The 18645-nt window shown below is 39.7% G+C and overlaps 1 protein-coding gene across 3 annotated transcripts in view; it reads right to left on the bottom strand.

The window, feature by feature from the left end:
- The window catches only part of PHKB (phosphorylase kinase regulatory subunit beta), a 120868-nt gene that overhangs the window by 88253 nt on the left and 13970 nt on the right, over window positions 1–18645 (bottom strand). For all 3 annotated transcript variants that reach the window (XM_087728940.1, XM_087728939.1, XM_087728941.1), the window contains 4 exons: window positions 17035–17124; window positions 15474–15612; window positions 7750–7849; window positions 92–199 (listed from right to left, as the gene is read on the bottom strand). In XM_087728940.1, the coding sequence (XP_087585066.1) occupies window positions 92–199; window positions 7750–7849; window positions 15474–15612; window positions 17035–17124 (437 nt within the window). The remainder of the gene's footprint in view (window positions 1–91; window positions 200–7749; window positions 7850–15473; window positions 15613–17034; window positions 17125–18645) is intronic.

Here is an 18645-nt window from a genome sequence, read left to right as displayed (position 1 = left end):
AGCCTTTAACTAAACAGCAGGAAGGAAATATTCAAACTCACTCCAGCTCGCTAGTAGATATACTTTTTCTTTTTTTTTAATCGTTTCGTACCTGCAGATGTCCATATTCCTCATGAGAAAAGACCTCATCACCTGTGTGAACGTCGAAAATGGAATGCAGGCATTTGGAGGGCTTGGGATCTTGCTTATATTGTTGAACCTGGCAGGGGGGAAAAAGATTACATGTAATTCTACGCAAACATATGGATGGGTCAAGCAACCAACATGAACTATAGCGCGAGCCACTCAACATCGCCGCGATTGGATTTCTAAGGAAAGCGCTGTGAGTTTTGCAGCCAGTACCTGTTACATTTATAATTCTTCTTGGCAAAATGGAAGGGTTTAAAACGGCTTCCCAGAAGGGGAGATTGAAAAAGCATCATGTTGTGTAATGTAAATGCAGCAACGGCAAATATGTTATTGAATCAAAGGCAATTCCTTCTTTCTTGCCAATATTACAGGGGTTTTTTTTTATTAAAAAAAAGCATTTCCCTGTTGAGATAGTAAGAGCAAGGGAGTCCTGCTGTTACTTTGCCATTCTCAACTTGGCACTTATGAAAAGAATAGTGAATGCAAAGGTTTCTTTTTATCTAGGGAGGATTAAGTTTTTCCTATATAGAGTCTATGGAGATTCTCAGCCATCCAAGTCGTGGTTGTCCCAAGAGGCAAACTGGACTTCCTTGTTTTTTCTTCGAAGACATATTGCTTCTCATCCAAGAAGCTTCTTCAGCTCTGACTGGATGGTGGGGAAGGGAAGGATTTATATTCCTTGCAAACAGATGGTCTTTTCCATTTTTTTAGAGGGTCGCTGAGGCCACTTGGAGGTTTATCTGCCTCCTCGGGGTCACCTGAATAGCACAAATGGTTCCTGAGGTCTGCATTTTTTTCTGGAAATCCAGACTACAAGAATCATTTGCACCGCTCAGGTGACCCTGAGGACACAGATCAACCTCCAAGTGGCCTCAGCGACCCTCTAAAACAGTGTTTCTCAACCTTGGCTACTTGAAGATGTCTGGACTTCAACTCCCAGAATTCCCTAGCCAGCATTCGCTGGCTGGGGAATTCTGGGAGTTGAAGTCCAGACATCTTCAAGTTGCCAAGGTTGAGAAACACTGCTCTAAAAGGATGCCAATAGGAGTGTGCAGAAATGGACAGAATGACGGGTTGGCTGAGGGACAAAGGAGAAACGGAACATTATCTTAGCTGGAACCTATGGTATATGTGGGCGACAAAGAGAACAGCGGGGACTTAAAACTGGGAAAGTTAAATAGCAGTTGTTAACCATGGGAACTAAAAGTGAACATGGGCATTGTAATAGATCCCTGAATTTTGTAAGGAGAAGATGATGGTTAGAGACTAAAAAATGAGGAATGAAAAAATGTTGGGCTGTGAATGACTGTCACCGGGGGGGGGAGGGGAGGGGTTATATAGCAGTTATAGCAATAGCAGTTAGACTTATATACCGCTTCATAGGGCTTTCAGCCCTCTCTAAGCAGTTTACAGAGTCAGCATATTGCCCCCAACAATCCTCATTTTACCCACCTCGGAAGGATGGAAGGCTGAGTCAACCTTGAGCCGGTGAGATTTGAACAGCCGAACTGCAGAACTGCAGTCAGCTGAAGTAGCCTGCAGTGCTGCACTCTAACCACTGCGCCACCTTGGCTCTTATGTTTAAAGCTGTATTTGTATGTCTTATTTAAAAAATGTATAACCAATAAAGATTATTTTTAAAAAATAAAATAAAAGGATGCAAATGACCAGCTGTCTGCAAGGAGTATAAATCCTTCAATCCCTCCACCATCCAGTCAGAGCTGAAGAAGCTTCTTGGATGCGAAGCGAAACGTCTTCGAAGAAAAAACAAGGAAGTCCAGTTGCCTCTTGGAAAAAAGCACCTTTGGGACAACCATGGACTGGATCTTCATAGACTTTTAGCCATGCACTTTGGGATAAACACCCCCTGAATGGGATGGGCATATGAACAGATTTCCAGAAAAAAAATACAGTCATTTTGCTTTTTAAAAGACCCGTGCTTAATGTTGTGGTCTGCCAGCGGCCAGCGAAGCTGTCAGCAGAGTCGGACAGTGAGGAGGTTGGGGAGGAGCATGGGCCAGTTCTGGAGTCTGGGGAAGGCTCGGACGAGGGTTCTGCGTCAGAGGCCGAGACGGGGCTGAGACTGTCGGGCAGTGATCAGGTGCCTATGGAGCTAGACAGCAGTGAGGCAGAGGAACAGCTGGAGCCTGTTCCCAGTGTGCGCATGCGCAGAGCTGCCAGAAGAAAAGAACAAATCAGAAATCAGGGTCGACTTGGGAGTAAAGCCACAGGTGGACGGTGAATGGTCCCTCCCATAAGAAATAAAAGAGGAGCGAAAGGGCTTTTGCAGGAAACAATTCATTCATTCAGTCGTTAGATTCGTTTCAGGAGTGTGAAGATCTGTCCATGAATCTCAGAGACTCTGTGCCAAGTCTTTCCTTGCACTGCACTGCGTTTGGAAAATATTTATACGGCAGTTTCCCAAGCTAGATAAGGTCTGTGGTCATAAATTTGAAAGACTGTTTACCAGGCCTTTGCTGAATGTGAATGAGAGGAATTCACGTTCGTTTAATAAAAGGGGTTTTGTCGGGACTAGGAATCAGTTTCGTGCTTTTTGGAGAAGGACACTGTACCTTCTCACAAATACACAAGGATGTTTATGGCGGAAAGTCAATGCCGTCCATCAAAAGAAAAGCAGGATCACATAATTACAGCAATATTAGTACAATCAGGCAGCAATGCAAAACCGCTTACAGAAGGCAGTCGTGGCAGTATAGAAAACCATTAGAATGACAAGACCCAGAATTATAACTATTTTCCTGGGCAAAGAACATTTCACTAGTCAGAAATATCGCTTCGTAATGGGATTCCACATTGTCATTCCACAGTGTCATTCGCCATGTGATTGTTGTGATTCACTGCTGTCCTTTGAACACACTTTGATCTGCAGTGTTCATTCTGGAGACCCCAGAAGGAACCAGAAACCATCAAGGGGCTTGTCCGATTGTTGTCGCCAAGGAGATTTAGAAATTTAGAACAGAATAACAGAGTTAATCCCTGCTTAAGCAGGAAACCCTACACCACTTCAGACAAAAGGGACAAATGGAACAACTTGCCACCAGAAGTTGGGAATGCTTCAACACTGGAAGTTTTTAAGAAGAATATATTATTTTCTTCATCCTGGGTTTGAATTGGTGGAGATTATTATTATTTTGGCGATATTCTGATAGTTTTGTTTCTTTCTTTAAAAAAAAAAATCCTTTGTCCATCTCTCTTGCTTTATTTTACTTTTCTTCTCTTTTTTGCCTTGGAACATCTACTTTCCTTCCATCAATTCCACTTTAATTTGTATTCCCTTTCGTGCCAGAGCTGCGCTGCAAAATAAGAGGTGACAGACTCTGCCTGCGGTTTCTGTAAATTCAGGTGCAGGGGTGTGGAAAAGGTAAGTTTCATCACACCTGCCACCCCAAATATCAGGAGAATAACGCTGAGTAATTGCTGGCATATGCCACCTTGTTGGTATTGGAGGGGGAAAAAAACCAGAAACTTCGTAGATAGATCAGCAGCAAATTTACAGGTTAGCATCTGCTACCAATTGTTCCTTCTTATTCCCATTTGCTTAGCATTGTGCAACATCAAGAGAAGAAAAATTTACCATGTCAAAAGAAATTTTAAACTACAATCAGCTAGAGGTTGAAAGCTAATTACAGAAAAACAAGGTAGCAGGATTTATATACCTGTGCTGTTACAGGTACTTATGTACCTGTTACAGAAAACAAGGTAACGGAACTTACTTACTTGTGCAACATCAAGGGGAAAAAATTACTATGACAAAAGTAATTTTAAACTACAATTAGCTAGAAACTGAAAGCTAAAATTACAGAAAAGCAAGGTAGCAGAACTTACTTACCTGTGCTGAGTTTTTATTTAAGCAAAGCACAACATAACCATATTTAACATCAAACCTTTGTGCTCTTGACACAGGTCAGGCAAATAAAATGAAGCTATCAAGGTGTAATGATCAGGTGTATTAAACTACTTCTTCAAAATCCATCAGATGTGGGGAGATGAGTTGGGTTTTTATGTCTCTGCGCTCTAAATGACTGGCACCATTAACACAACTTCGCATTTTGGAATGAGATTACCTCTATTGTAGCATAAGGTTTGAAAAGATATTTCATGATAATGATGTACGATATCAAGGTTAGATAGAGAAATTACAGGATTGTTAAATAGCCCTGCCACCAACCGAAAACATTTAACTTCTATATTTGTTTGGTAATTCTAATGCCTTCCTTCCGGGCACTGTACTCTCATTCCAAGCTGCCTTTTTCAAAATCTGAACCCATGGAGCATGGTCGGCTCAAACAACCTTATTTCCAAGTAGATCTTGCTTTCAAAGATTCTCTGAAAGGATCTCATTATGAAAAATCATCTAAACAGGAAGATTTCGCTTTTCTGCACTCCCGCCTTGACTAAGAGAGGCACCTTGGCTAAAATGAAATCGGAAACACGATTATCTATGGAAAAGATGCAAGCATTTGAGTATTTTTTTAAAAAAGGAATGCACTTATCCTGCAACACTCCAACAAGCAAGATTGGCAGCTGCTACAGGTAACCCTCAACTTACAACCGTAATTTGTGCTGATAAATAAATAAAGGAAGACTCTATTTCAAGCTACTTAGCTCTCATCAGCTAGTCATACCCTTACTGGGATTTGAACTTGGGCTGTTAATAGCTAATACAACTGCCTAATATGTAAAAAACAGCCCAGGTTCAAATCCCAGTAAGGGTATGGCTAGCTGATGAGAGCTAAATAGCTTGAAATAGATCTATACTAGTCTCCCTTTATTTATTTATCAACACAAATGCAACACAAATACACACACACAAACATCATCATCATCATCTTCAACCAACACTAGTGACCACTAACAAATTCTAACACCATTACAAGGAAATACTACTATTAGGAAAAAGAGATTTAAGATTATTTTGTAGGAATATATATATATTCCTACAAAATAGGAATATATATAATATATATAATCTTAAATCTCTTTTTCCTAATAGTATATATATATCATCTTCAACCAACACTAAACAGTGAAAAGAGATTTAAGATTATTTTGTAGGAAAATATATATATCTTCAACCAACACTAAACAGTGACCAATAACAAATTCTAACTTCATTACGAGAAAAATTAATCTATATACAAATTTAGGGTAGGAAATTCTTTTTCCATTTGCAACAAGACAGGATCCTCCTGGGGCCTTGAACTCATAAATAATCTTTTCCGATTAACTATGTCAAAGATGATTGCACAACACCATGTCAAATAAACCTGTAGCAAAAGGGAGAAATGCCAGCACTTCAAGAAAGACCTTGTCAAAGTAAATTTTTCAGAGCCGATAAAAAAAGTAAAGAAACATGTCATCCCCAAAATAGCACAGACCCACTGCATTTTTAAATCTATCTGCTATTTTTGTAAAGATTTAATGAGAATAGAGCAGAACCCAGAAACAACAACAGTTTGAAGAAAAGAAAGCATGCTAAATATTATTTGTCCACCTCTAAGGTATTTTCCCTGACTAATTGGGAAGGAGGCAGTTAGGCATAGATCATCTTAGAAAACCTTGAAAATTAAAAGGGCATAATTTAAAACGCAGTTATATGTGTAATTTAAAGCGTGTGAAATGCTGCTCACCAATGATCATAACTCGGGCACCAGAAAAATGTTTTCCACTTTGTCATATGTGTGGGTGTACGCATAATGGTTATCTTTTGAGAGCTGAATGCAAAGAAATTTCATTTTAATGAGTGCTGATTAGTGTATACTTAAAGTGACAATAAAGTTTTTATTCTCTTCTATCTGACTTCAAGTGACCATTCAAAGTAACAACAGCACTGAAAAAAGAGACTTGGGAACATTTTTCACACTTACCGTATTTTTTGGATAGTAAGACGCACCTCCCCCCCCCCCTGTAAAAGAGCATGGAAATGTTGGTGCATCTTATACACCGAATGCAGCCATTTTTAGTCTTTTGAAGCCTGCCCCCACATCCCATTTTTGCAAAACAACAATCCGATTTTTCACAAAAACGGAGGTGATTCTGCCTTCCCCCAGCCCTGCTGAAGCCTGCAGAGTGCTGCTGGGGGTTTCATTTTCATTTCATTTTTTTCATTTTAATTTTATTTGTATGCCGCCCTTTTCCCTGAAGGGACTCAGGGCGGCTCACAACTCAAAGGGAGGGGGGAAAAAAAAGTTACAAAAAACATAAAAGAACCATACATAGTTAAAAGAAACACAACAATCATACCATTCGAAGTGGGGTAGCGAGTCTTTAGCCCCAGGCCTGTCGGAACAGCCAGGTTTTAAGGGCTATGCGGAAGGCCTGGAGGGTGGTGAGGGTACGAATCTCCACGGGGAGTTCGTTCCAGAGGGTCGGAGCAGCCACAGAGAAGGCCCTCCTCCAGGTAGTCGCCAGTCGACACTGGCCGGCTGATGGAATTCGGATGGAATTCGGGTTAAGGGAAGGGAAGGCAAAACCTTTTTTTTTCTTACTTATCTCTTCAAAATCTTAGTGCATCTTATACACTGGTGCGTCTTATAGTCCGAAAAATACGGTATATGATTGCAGCATTCCCATGATCACATGATCCAAATTCAGACGCTTGGCTAGTCAGAACTAGTTCGCATTTATGATGGTTTCGGTGTCTTGTGATCATGTGATCCCCTTTTGTGACAAGCACAGTCCATGGAGAAGCCAGACTGACTTAACAACCATGTTCCTAACTTAACAACCGCAGTGATTCACTTAACGACTGTGGCAAGAAAGGTGGTAAAATGGCGCAAAATGCACTTAATAAGTGTCTCACTTACAAAATATATCTTGGGCTCAATTGCAGTGATAAGTCCAAGATTTCCTGCATGCATTTCCAATACTTAATCAACCAGCAGTCTCTGGTTTGCTCTCGATTCAAGTTCTAAATGTTATTAAAAGCGTGGCACGAAAAAACCGCGCTCGACTAAAGCGCGCCCGATTAAACCGCGTTGCTGATGTCATCAACAGGGCGACAACAGCAAGCGCGGAGAAAGAAGGGCGCTTTAAATAGCGCTTTGAAAGCAAGCCGATTCAACTTAAGGTAAGGGTTAGGTTTAGGGTTAGGTTTAGGTTTAGGGTTAGGTTTAGGGTTAGGTTAAGGGTTAGGATTAGGTTTAGGGTTAGGTTAAGGGTTAGGGTTAGGTTAAGGGTTAGATTTAGGGTTAGGTTAAGGATTAGGTTTAGGGGGGTTAGGTTTAGGTTTAGGGGTTAATTTTAGGTTTAGCGTTTACAGGGTGCTTCTGTCTCCGCGCTGTTGTCGCCCTGTGATGACGTCAGCTACGTGGTTTCGTCGAGCGCCCTTTAGTCGAGCGCGGTTTTGTGGTGGAACCATTAAAAGAGGGTTTGCTTTTAAATAGTTGATTTACTATGTCACGCATGTCTTCATCTGTGGCTTTTAACTATATTAGGGCCACAGCCTAGAAATAAAACTTTTTTTTCCTGGCAGCATGCAAACTGGCGTCACATCTGTGGCCCTTTTCAGTTGTTTGCCGGCGAAACATTTTAATGCCTACAATTAACTTAATCCTTTAGAATTAAGTGTCTGCCTCTCTCCATAATGCAACGTTTTACCTTATCAGCCTGACGCATGTAACAGTAGAGAATTCCTCGCATGCATTTTATAGCAGAATGCTCCATTTCGTGGGTCCGTCCCTTGTCGTCATCAATACGCCTGAATAAGGGAGATAACCCATGAAACAAATTAGAAATTCGTTCAGAAGGAAGTTGAAAGCACCCACATCCCCCCCCCCCCCGCTTTTTTGATAATTAAGCATTAAGGCTGTTTTGACAGAATGGCACGAGCCAACATAAATATTCTCCGGCCCCATCAACCTTGCCAGAATAAAAGCCAACTCTTAAAAAAAAGAGAGTCAACAACTAAGCCAACAATGAAGTGCGGGTTCATTCTTGCAAAGAAACTTTTGTTTCCCTCTGTCTTCGTATTTTAAAGAAAATGTGGATTATACCACATGATGATGAGCTGCAAAATGGAAAAGAAGAAAAGTTTACACCATATTTTTATCCAAAATGCTTTAACCTTTTTACAAGTCCACCATATATGATAGTATGTAGCATCAGCACAATCACATCTGAATGATAGTCTTAAACTCTCTGGTTCCACGATAGAGAGAATGGATGCAGTGGGAGTCCCTTTCCAGCATACATAAAATTGGCATCAATTGATTACGTTTTACCACTTTAAAGGCTCTTTCCTCATATGACAGATACTCTTTATTGACTCTTTAATCCCTTCTCTCTTCTTTTAAATTTATTCCCTCTAGAGTTTTGTGAACTTTTAAGAAGTACGTGCGGTTAATGTGCAAATTTTTTTTTAAAAAAAAGCATTTGCTGCCTTTCAAAAAAAAAAAAAACATTAATCACAAACCTTCAGAGCAGAAACATTATTAATAACAAAATCAATGATCAGAAGAGGCGACGGGATTAAAAAAAAAAGATTCAGAAGCAAATTAATAACTAAACTTCTCTACGGGGGCATTTTAAAACAGACAAGCTATAATAGAAAAGCATCTTGCTTCTTGGGGGGGGGGTTCATTTTTGCCTCAATATAAATGACAGATCATTCAGCCGGAGTCACATCAATCAAAAAATATATATGACAAAGTTCATCAATGCTGTTTTCCGATGCTGTCTATATGTAAAAGAATGTTAAGTCCCAAGTTCCAAAAAGCACTGAACCCCCAGAAGCACGAATAACTATTAGAAAGATTCCAGAAGATCTGCATTGATCTTCAAAACTTGAGATCTCGCACCTGTAATGGTGAAAGAAACATACATTTCAATGACAAAAAATCTGTCAAGCCCAAGGAAAGCAGGCGATTCAGGCAGTTTAAATGAATGTAAGATTTATTGCAACCTTAAGCTCCCCCCAAAAATCTATATATGTAAACAAGTCTGTCTGTCTGTCTGTCTGTCTGTCTGTCTGTCTGTCTGTCTGTCTGTCTGTCTGTCTGTCTGCATGCATGCATGCATGCATGCATGTATGTATGTATCAGTGGTGGGATTCAGCCAGTTCCCACCTACCCAGGAGAACCGGTTCTTAACTTTCTAAGAGGTTCAGAGAACCGGTTGTTGGAAGAAATCTTCTTTAGGTTTTTTTCCGCTTTACAGGGCTAATCCTGTAAGGAAGGCAGGAAGGAAACATTCTGGTGTTGTTTCTAGCCTCATCTTTATTGCCCTGCTTACAGAAACTGCCTCTCCGGTTGACCCTGATTACATTGTAACAGCTAAGGCGAAGCGCCCATCGACCTGAGCGATGTTGAGTTGGCCACACCCACCACAAGGTCACATGACCACCAAGCCACACATACCCAGCTGGTCATTAGGTCAGAGAACCGGTTGTTAAATTATTTGAATCCCACCACTGGTATGTATGTATGTATGTATGTATGTATGTATGTATGTATGTATGTATGTATGTATGTATCAGTGGTGGGATTCAGCCAGTTCCCACCTACCCAGGAAAACCGGTTCTTAATTTCTAAGAGGTTCAGAGAACCGGCTGTTGGAAGAAATCTTCTTTAGGTTTTTTTCCGCTTTACAGGGCTAATCCTGTAAGGAAGGCAGGAAGGAAACATTCTGGTGTTGTTTCTAGCCTCATCTTTATTGCCCTGCTTACAGAAACTGCCTATGTATGTATGTATGTATGTATGTATGTATGCATGCATGCATGCATGTATGTATGTATGTTCCAGCATAACTCTGGAGCACCTCAAGCAATTTCAACCAAACTTGGTACACAGATGACTTACACTCTGGAAACAAATACTGGGAGGGGGAGAGACCTCTGGTGTGTTGGTGTGTGTGTTCCAGAATAACTCTAGAACACCTGGCCTGTTAAGGAGAACGAGTGTGGCGTCCTAGAGTGGCAATTGTTTGTGATGTCAGTTCCTTCGCAGCTTCCTCTGGAAAGCAAGCTGTGACGTTCGCCCTGATGGATTTGAGTAAAAGTGCCAGGATAGTAGACATGGCAAGGAAGAGGCGAGCATGGGAGGGGGAAGGGAGAGGGTAGGGATGATGGGCATGGGGGTAGGGGGAAAGAAAGGCCCCTGTCAGATAAATGGCTCCCTGTCAGACAAGCGCTCCAATGCCTGTAAATACCCAGGCAATGCTGGGTCTTCAGCTAGTTGAAATTAAATTGAAACAAGCTTGGAGGGCAAACCATTGACAAAAGTTTAAGCTCTCTACAAAAATCTGACCTACTAACGGTTGAGGGAAATGAGAGGAAATTAAGAAGACAGTCAAGGTGGGCATGCAGGGACTCGTGACTTATGACGTGTTTAACCTCTCCGTCAACAATTTCAAGATGTGCACATACGTAAGTAAAGGCAACAGAAGCTCCAGCACTCCTTTCATCTGATTTTTTAATATATTCCGCTTAACACATCTATTTCCGAGTGTTTTATCGTAGCCCCAAACACAGGCAAATTAAATTAAAGATATACATTTTGAAAGTTGACATTTCCAGACTGCAATTAAACAGAACACCTTGGGTATTCATTCTACTGGTTAAGAACGGTGGGGCTTTGATTTGCAGTTACCAAGGGTACTTCAGACAAGTACCTATCATTAGGGGAGAAAATGAATAGGAACAAGCTTTTAAGGGAGATTAGACTCAGCAAGGGAAAAAAAATAATTGTGAGGGGAGGGGAAATAAAGCCACTTGCAAATCAGCATTTCAAATGAAGGCAGTGGGGGGAAAAAGGCTATCCAGCTTTCAAAAACAGCAGAGACCACTGTTTAAACCAGAAGGAAAGGAAAGCCTTCACTGTAATAAGAGGTTGAGCCACTTGGTGAAGGTGATGACTTAGAAACTAGGAGACGGTGAGTTCTAGTCCCACCTTAAGCATGGAAGCCAGAACTGTTGGATTTTGGGCCCATCAGCAATGAGTTCTGTTGTGGCCCAGCAGGTGCCGTTGGAGCTGCCACCAGACTCCGACAGCGAGGGGCCCTCTGAGTCGGCTCTGGAGGATGTGGAGGACCCTGGACAGGGTTCTGCAGGGCGCAGACAGGCTGGTTGGCCACCAGGTGGCGCCTGAGCCTTGGACCAGTGGGGAGGAGACAAGGGAGAGTGATCCAGAAGCCAGCAGTGAGTTGTTCCTGGATGCACGCCATCGAAGAGCTACTAGGCGTCAGGAACAATTACGCAATTACAGGAGGTGATTGTACTCAGCTGGTGGTCATTAGGCTCCTCTCCAGACTATAAAAGCTACTTTTGCACACGCCCCTCTTTGCAGAAGTCAACGCAGGATTGAATGTCGGAGGACAGTACTGTGAGCTTGGCAGGCTGGAATGCTGCCAAGCCTTATCAGTGTTTATTGCTGCCTGAGTTTGTCTGAGTTGCTGCCGAGGTCCTTATCTGTTTGTTCTGCTTGGCTTTCAGCCACCGAGGTTTTGGTGTCTTGCTATTAAAGTACATTCCAGTTAAGCTTGTCTCAGCATTCGTTACTGGACGGAGGAGAGGGCCAGAACAGAGTTCTAACCTTTAGGCATGAAAACAGACTGGATTGCAGTTGGCCGATCACCAGGAGATTAGGAGTTCTAGGCATGAAAGCCGGCCGAGTGACTTCAGGCCAACCACCAGGAGACCCAGTGAGTTCCAGTCCTGCCCTAAGCATGAAAACTGGCTGGGTGACTTTGGGCCAGTCCCTCTCTCTCTCTCAGCAAAATTAACCTCACAGGTATTTTTGTTTTGCTTCTTATAGAACAAATAGATCATTATAATTGAGTCCTTTTGCCCTTCTTCATGCTTTGGCTGCATTCTGAAGTGAATTGTGCCCTGAACACCACACAGAATTGTGTAGAATTCCACAAAACCCGCCACTGCGAAATCTTTGAAGAGCGCCTCACGATGCACAGGGCTTATAAAGAGCACCTTTCTTTAAAGAAATGGTATCTTTTTCTGGGCTTCCACAGCCGTTTCATAAACTGCTTCGATCTGCCTCTGCCTACGTGTGCATTTGCAACCACTTCCCAAACACACAAACACACACACACAAAAAAAACCGAGGGCAGAAAAATCGCAACACAATCTTCAAAAAAGAGCTGTGTGTGTTGTTGTTGTTGTTGTTTTAACTGGGTTTTAAAACTCAGGAAAGGTAAGCTTGCCTAAGAACGAGCTCAGTAAGATGAAGGCATGGAAGAGATCAACAGAAAGGCAGAAAATGGAGTGGTGCGGTGGCCATTCGATCCTAGGCAGAGGCAAATATTTCTCTCTCTGTGCACACTGAAGAATATATCTGCTGATAAAAACTCCGCCTTGGTGACAGGAAGGGCATTTGGCCATTAAAACACTGTTAGCTCTATTCAGTTCCCCAGACTCCACCTCGCAAGGGATTATGGAGTCATTAAAAGAAGAGGAGGAGGAGGAGGAGGAGGAGGAGGAGGAGGAGGAGGAGGAGGAGGAGGAGGAGGAGGAGGAGGAGGAAGAAGAAGAAGATGATAATGAGAAAGGCAGAAAATGTTAAAAGACACCGAATTCCTCTGAAATGTTAGAAAATGATCAAAGTAGCCAGTTTAAAATTCCCAATAATCGCTGATAAATTCCAGCATGAACCTAACACGCTTGGTCTAAATACATACTAATGCTTCAGAAAGAAAAGCATTTAAAACCTCACCCGGCCAAAAATTATAACAACCTGTCAGAAGTAATTAAGTACTGTAGCCTGCACTGCGGATCAATCAACTTTTTAAAAGGCACTTTGTAAATAAATAAAAAAAGTCTTAGCCAAATCAACTCCACTGATTTCAGATACCACATTACATCCATCAAGAAAATGCAAGCACAGAATGTGAAAGGAAAGAGATCAAATCAAAAGATTTTTTTTTTGGGGGGGGATGTTACAACATTTCCAAATGGTAAAACCAATGATAGAAATAAATCCCCCCAAAATGCCATCACTTTGGCAATGAGCTGCCAGCACAGGTTAGATGTAACCCATGCATTGCTCTGTTCTGCGCCTATTCCCTCGTTCCGGTTAACGTTATTTTTAAAATATTTCCTATCTGATTTGTGGAAAGTTCAGACTGAGCATCAATGCATGGTAAAGCCCAGATTTTACGGTACGGTATGTTCATCAGTTGCCATGGTAACAGCATCCTGCAATGAATCCGGCTGTTGTTATAACTGACCATCTTTTACAGAAAAGGCAATTTTGTATTTAATTATTCAGGGTGTTAAAAGTACTATAAATGATTTATTCCTTATTTATTCCTGCTGTACATGTATTTATCTTCTCTTTCTTCTGAGTTTTGTTCAGTTACTTCAATTTGTCGTTGTCTTTTGGAATCCTAGACGTGGGAATTATTGAGCCAAAACTCAGAGTCAGGAACTGTGTAATTAATAAAGCTATTTAGATATGCCAACCTCTCCGTATCATATTTTCAAAGAGCCATGAAAACATGGTTTGAAGATAGTTCAGCCCAGATGATTGACACATCAAGGCCTTGTGGTTATTTTCTATCCAATTTTTTTTTAATGTCTTAATTTTATTCAATTATTTCGGAGCAACAGGCAAGCAGAAGTAAATAACAAACAAACCTCTTCCAATTACTTCTTTCATACAAAAGATAATTAAATGCATCACATTCTTTTAACTAAAAAGACTTAACTGATTTGACGGGGAAATAATCACAGATCGGTCCTATTCATGTAGAAAATAATACGGTTGGGTGCCTAGCCAAATAAATATAATACAGAGAATTTGGCACTGGTAATTTTTTATTTTTCTGTTTTAATTGTCGCAAACAGTAAACCAGACTATTCCAGACAAAATGTTCAGATCTTTTCCCACTGCTAACCTAGTTTTGTACAGTATTATAGTCACCACACAAGACAGATCTCAATGGAAAGACTTCAGTTTAAAGTGGACGGATCCTTTTTGTCAACTTCAGCTTTCTAGTACCTAATCCTGTGGTTTTGTACACAACTGTCAAGGCAATTTCCTATTTTGCAAAGTGATTTTAGTACTTTTGAGCCATTGTCACAGCCCCTTCTAGCAGCAAGAAGTGTCAAGAAGAAAGCTCGTGTTTTTCTACACACAATACACACAGTTACAAATTACAATTGATCCAAGAAGTAATTGTCTTTTATTGCCAAGAATAATCAGCAGGCTTTATTATTCGGCCCACTGGTAAAGCAATCTTTTGGACAAAGCTCCTGGGATGATATGCAGAAGTACAAAATTAAAGTTTACAATAAAAGCAGAGGTTGGTTAAATATAATTTAACAAAGAATGAAAGTATGCCAAATTCTAAAACTAACTAATGCCAGGAAAAACCTGACTAGTAAAATATACACCAGGTTGAAAGATTTTAAGTTACGTTTTAGAACGTAAGTTTGAAAACTAGAAAATGATATAGAAAATAAGAACAACACAATCTAGAAAACTAGAAATAAATAATCTAGAAGGCTCAAGGTTGACTCAGCCTTCCATCCTTCTAAAGTCGGTAAAATGAGGGCCCAGATTGTTGGGGACAATATGCTGACTCTGTAAACCGCTTAGAGACAGCTGTAAAGCACTGTCAAGCGGCATATAAGTCTAAGTACTATTGCTATTGCTATTCTATTCCTATTCTATTCTAAATTATATTCTTTATTCTATTCTATTTATTATTCTATTCCATTCCATTCTATTCCATCCCATTCTACTCTAAATCTTATTCTACTCTACTCTACCCTGAATCTTATTCTATTCTATTCTAAATATTATTCTATAAATATTATTCTATTCTAAATATTCTAAATATTATTCTATTCTAAATATTATTCTATTCCAAATATTAATCTATTCTATACTTTATTCTATACTTTATTCTAAATATTATTCTATTCTAAATATTATTCTAGTCTACTCTACTCTATTCCTACTCTTATTTATTCTAATCTATTCTATTCTATTCTAGTCTATTCTAAATATTATTCTATTCTAAATATTATTCTATTCTAAATATTATTCTATTCTAAATATTATTCTATTCTATACCTTATTCTAAATATTATTCTAAATTCTATTCTATTCTATTCTATTCTACTCTACTCTACTCTACTCCTATCCCTACCCCTACCCCTACCCCTATCCCACTCTATCCCATTCCATTCCATTCCCATCTAAAAATAATCATTAGCCCAATCTCTTCACGCAAAAAGAAAGTCTCAGAGAAATACATTTTCAAGAATTGACTCCATTTTAACTCTTCGCCTGCTCCCTAAATGTTTGGGCTTGGGATTTAAGTGGCATGTACAGTTAGCAAGACAACGTCAGAAACCGTCCATTTACCTGTAGGCTAGGGCCAGGGCCCAGACGCAGGCAGCACAATAAAGACTATCGTGGATTTTTGCTCTCTGGTTCTCACTGCACGTTTTTGTGGGGAAAAGACCGGTGGTCGGACTTTGGAAAACTAACACCGTGGCCTTGACTGCCAAGAGAAACAAAGAAATGTGCAAATTATTATCTAAACTGTTTTCAAACAAGCATCCTTTTTTATTTCCGTGAGGCAAAAACTCCCCTATGAATAAGGTGAGAAATATACTCCCAAAAGCACTTCCTTGTTAATTTCCCATGAGGGCTACTTCTCCCCCTACAGTTTCCTTTAAAAATCTATATTCTTGGCAATGTTAGTTGATTTTGGTTCCCTAAGCTTTGTCTACCCTATTAAAAAATAGCGTAACCGTTATAGCTTCGTTCTGTAGAAATTCCTTGAGGCACCCTGTAAAACACACGACCAAGAATTGCAGCACTTGAGGAAAATCAAAGTCACATTTTCTCTGAAACTTGGGAATCAAAATGTCTAGAAAATGTCCCATTTGACTGGGATGTTACAGAGGATTTATAATAGCCTGTTCTACTGACGACCAATATTCTTAAGAGATATTTTGTGGATAACATGTAGACACATTTTGACACCAACTCTTAAAAAACTTAAATGCAAAAGTGAAATGAAAGGAACAGAAGTTGGAAACATGAGAATCTGGTGAAATCAATTTGACAAATTTACCACATCACCCTGCAGAGTGATGAGGACATTCGCACTTCTTCCCAAATAAAAACAGAATATTTTAGCATGCATTTGTCTAAAGCTATCCTAAGAAACTAGGCATGTGACAGTTTGATGGCATTTATTATTTGATGCTTTTGATCTTCCAGCCACATCTTTCCATCAAACATAAAAAATGCTTTAGTAATTTGTTAATGCTTTCAGTCATTGAACAGTAACCATTCAAATGTTACTGAAAGGAATACACTATTTATTGCCCAATTGTGATTTTTGATTACGCCAACTATTTTAGAGAAGTTTGCAAACCTCTCTCCTTTTGAAAATTATTTATTTATTTATTTATTTGGGCTTTATATAAATTGAGGAGATTTGTATTGAATGGTACAAAGGAAGTCATCAATTGTTCTTGAGAAATTAACATCAAGGGTAAATATTCCACCAATCAGCCAATATTCCTTTTGAAAGTCATTTATAACTTGTACATGAGGAAGTAGTTGGGAGAAAGACAGTATTCTTTTTAAAAACAAATCACAGATCAGGTTTAGAAGAAGTGCATTAAAATACAGCATTTCCCAAATAATTATATTCACTCCACCATTATGGCAAGCAAGATGGCATTTTCTGGATAACCGGAAAAAAAATAACTTTATGGCCACGATCATTACTAATATTAAACATCATGTGAAAATAATCCTTGTTTACAGGTGGGAAAAAATCAATAGCAGCGCATAATGAATATGTGAATATTTTATGATCCCAATTACATTTCTGACAAGAACGTAACATTATTTATCTTGGCTCTCTCAACTTTCTCAAGACGGAAAATAATTTCGTGTGACTTACCTATACAATAGTAATGATCCAATTTATCCCACAGACTTTCTGCATCTGGACTCAGCAGATTAATGCTTTTCATGGGCTCGTATACAGAGCCTAAAGGAAGAAATTAAGAGGGATTACAATCGTAATCAAGGGATTACAATCGCAAGAAACGAAAACAGAATTGCAGGCTTTTTGAAAATATTCTCAAGTATTGCTTTCGTTCACTTCTACTGAGTTATTTGTGTTCAGCTGTTACGCCTCATGTTAACAAAAGGTAACCAGGAGAATCCACGGAAATAAAAACACAGCCTTCCGTTAAAATGTTTATTGTGTAGAGAAAAAAAGAGGGGGGAAAACCCCTTTTTAGAATTCTTCTTTGCAGGAATATATCCGGTCAGTATTTCGTGCATATTGAGAAATTCAGTATGAATAACAACTTATGCAATCCAATCAAAACTTTGAACCACTCTGCACCAGCATACCGTATGCAGTCAAGAAGAATAAAGGATTATTGAGGTGGAAAGGATTATTATTGAAGAGGCAAATATCTATAAAATACTCTGAAAGAATTGGCAAATAATATATATGTGGTGACCAGTCTTTCAAAATAAATTTAGGGCGACTGTTGTGCATTCCGGGAGTTACTCTTTAATGCTCTTCACGGTCTCGCAACGCATAATGTTGGGAGTAGAAGGGAATAGAAGGATTTGTTTACTCCCCAACCTTCAGTCAGAGTTGAAGAAGCTTCTTGGATGAGAAATGTTTTCAAGGAAAAATAATAATAAAAGTCCAATTGCCTTTCGGAAAAAGCCCCTTTGGGACAACCGTGACCTAGGTGATTGAGTATCTCTGTAGACATTCAGTTGATTTGGTTGACAATGAGTTGAAACTAATTTGTACATCAGTCAGATAACATGGCAATTAGCCCAGTATCTTCAAAGCTTTTATGGGTCTAATTTTATTAATCCTTAATGCTTCTCTATATACAAAGAAAAACCTAACCTTTCTCATCTCAAACATCACCTTCTATTTTCAATGTTCTTTTATAATGAGGTCTCTTGAGGAAGAAAAGGGATATTGACAGAAGCCCTTCATTTATATGGATTTATTAAAAACGGGCTTCCTTTTTCAGCTCTTGTGAGTCTTGACCACACATTATATACTGTGACCTGTTTCCACTTAAGGGGAACGCCGAATCAAAAGGCGCTCCACAGGAGAAATTCCCTCTTCAATTACAGCACCTCTTGTCCAAGTAACAAGATGCCCTGATCCACTACAACAAATAACATTTCGAATCTTGACATGAAGATTTTTAAAAGGTTTATCCTTTATTTCCAACTAGCTGATAACCTGGCATTGCCCAGCTATTTATTTACAGGGGGGAAATGTCCAGACCAAATGGAATTTCTAATGTTGGGTTTTTTTCTTCCTTATGAGAGGGAGCACCCTTGTGGGGTACTGTGAAGCCGTTACCACGGCAACTCACTGCGCTGTATAGTAGAAGCCATTTTATGGCACAACAGACTGTTTCTTAACAGAACACACACCCTGAGGGGTGTCTTACCCCCACAGTGTTTTTTTTTCCAGAGAGTAAGTCATCTATGTACCAAGTTTGGTTGAAATTGCTCGAGT

Source organism: Thamnophis sirtalis, unplaced genomic scaffold (assembly GCF_051295495.1).
Source record: "Thamnophis sirtalis isolate CommonGarterSnake01/CBP01778 unplaced genomic scaffold, rThaSir2_p1.2 scaffold_14, whole genome shotgun sequence".
Taxonomy (NCBI): Eukaryota; Metazoa; Chordata; class Lepidosauria; order Squamata; family Natricidae; genus Thamnophis; species Thamnophis sirtalis.
Note: the sequence above shows the minus strand (reverse complement) of the source record. Positions and strands in the feature narration are given on the sequence as shown.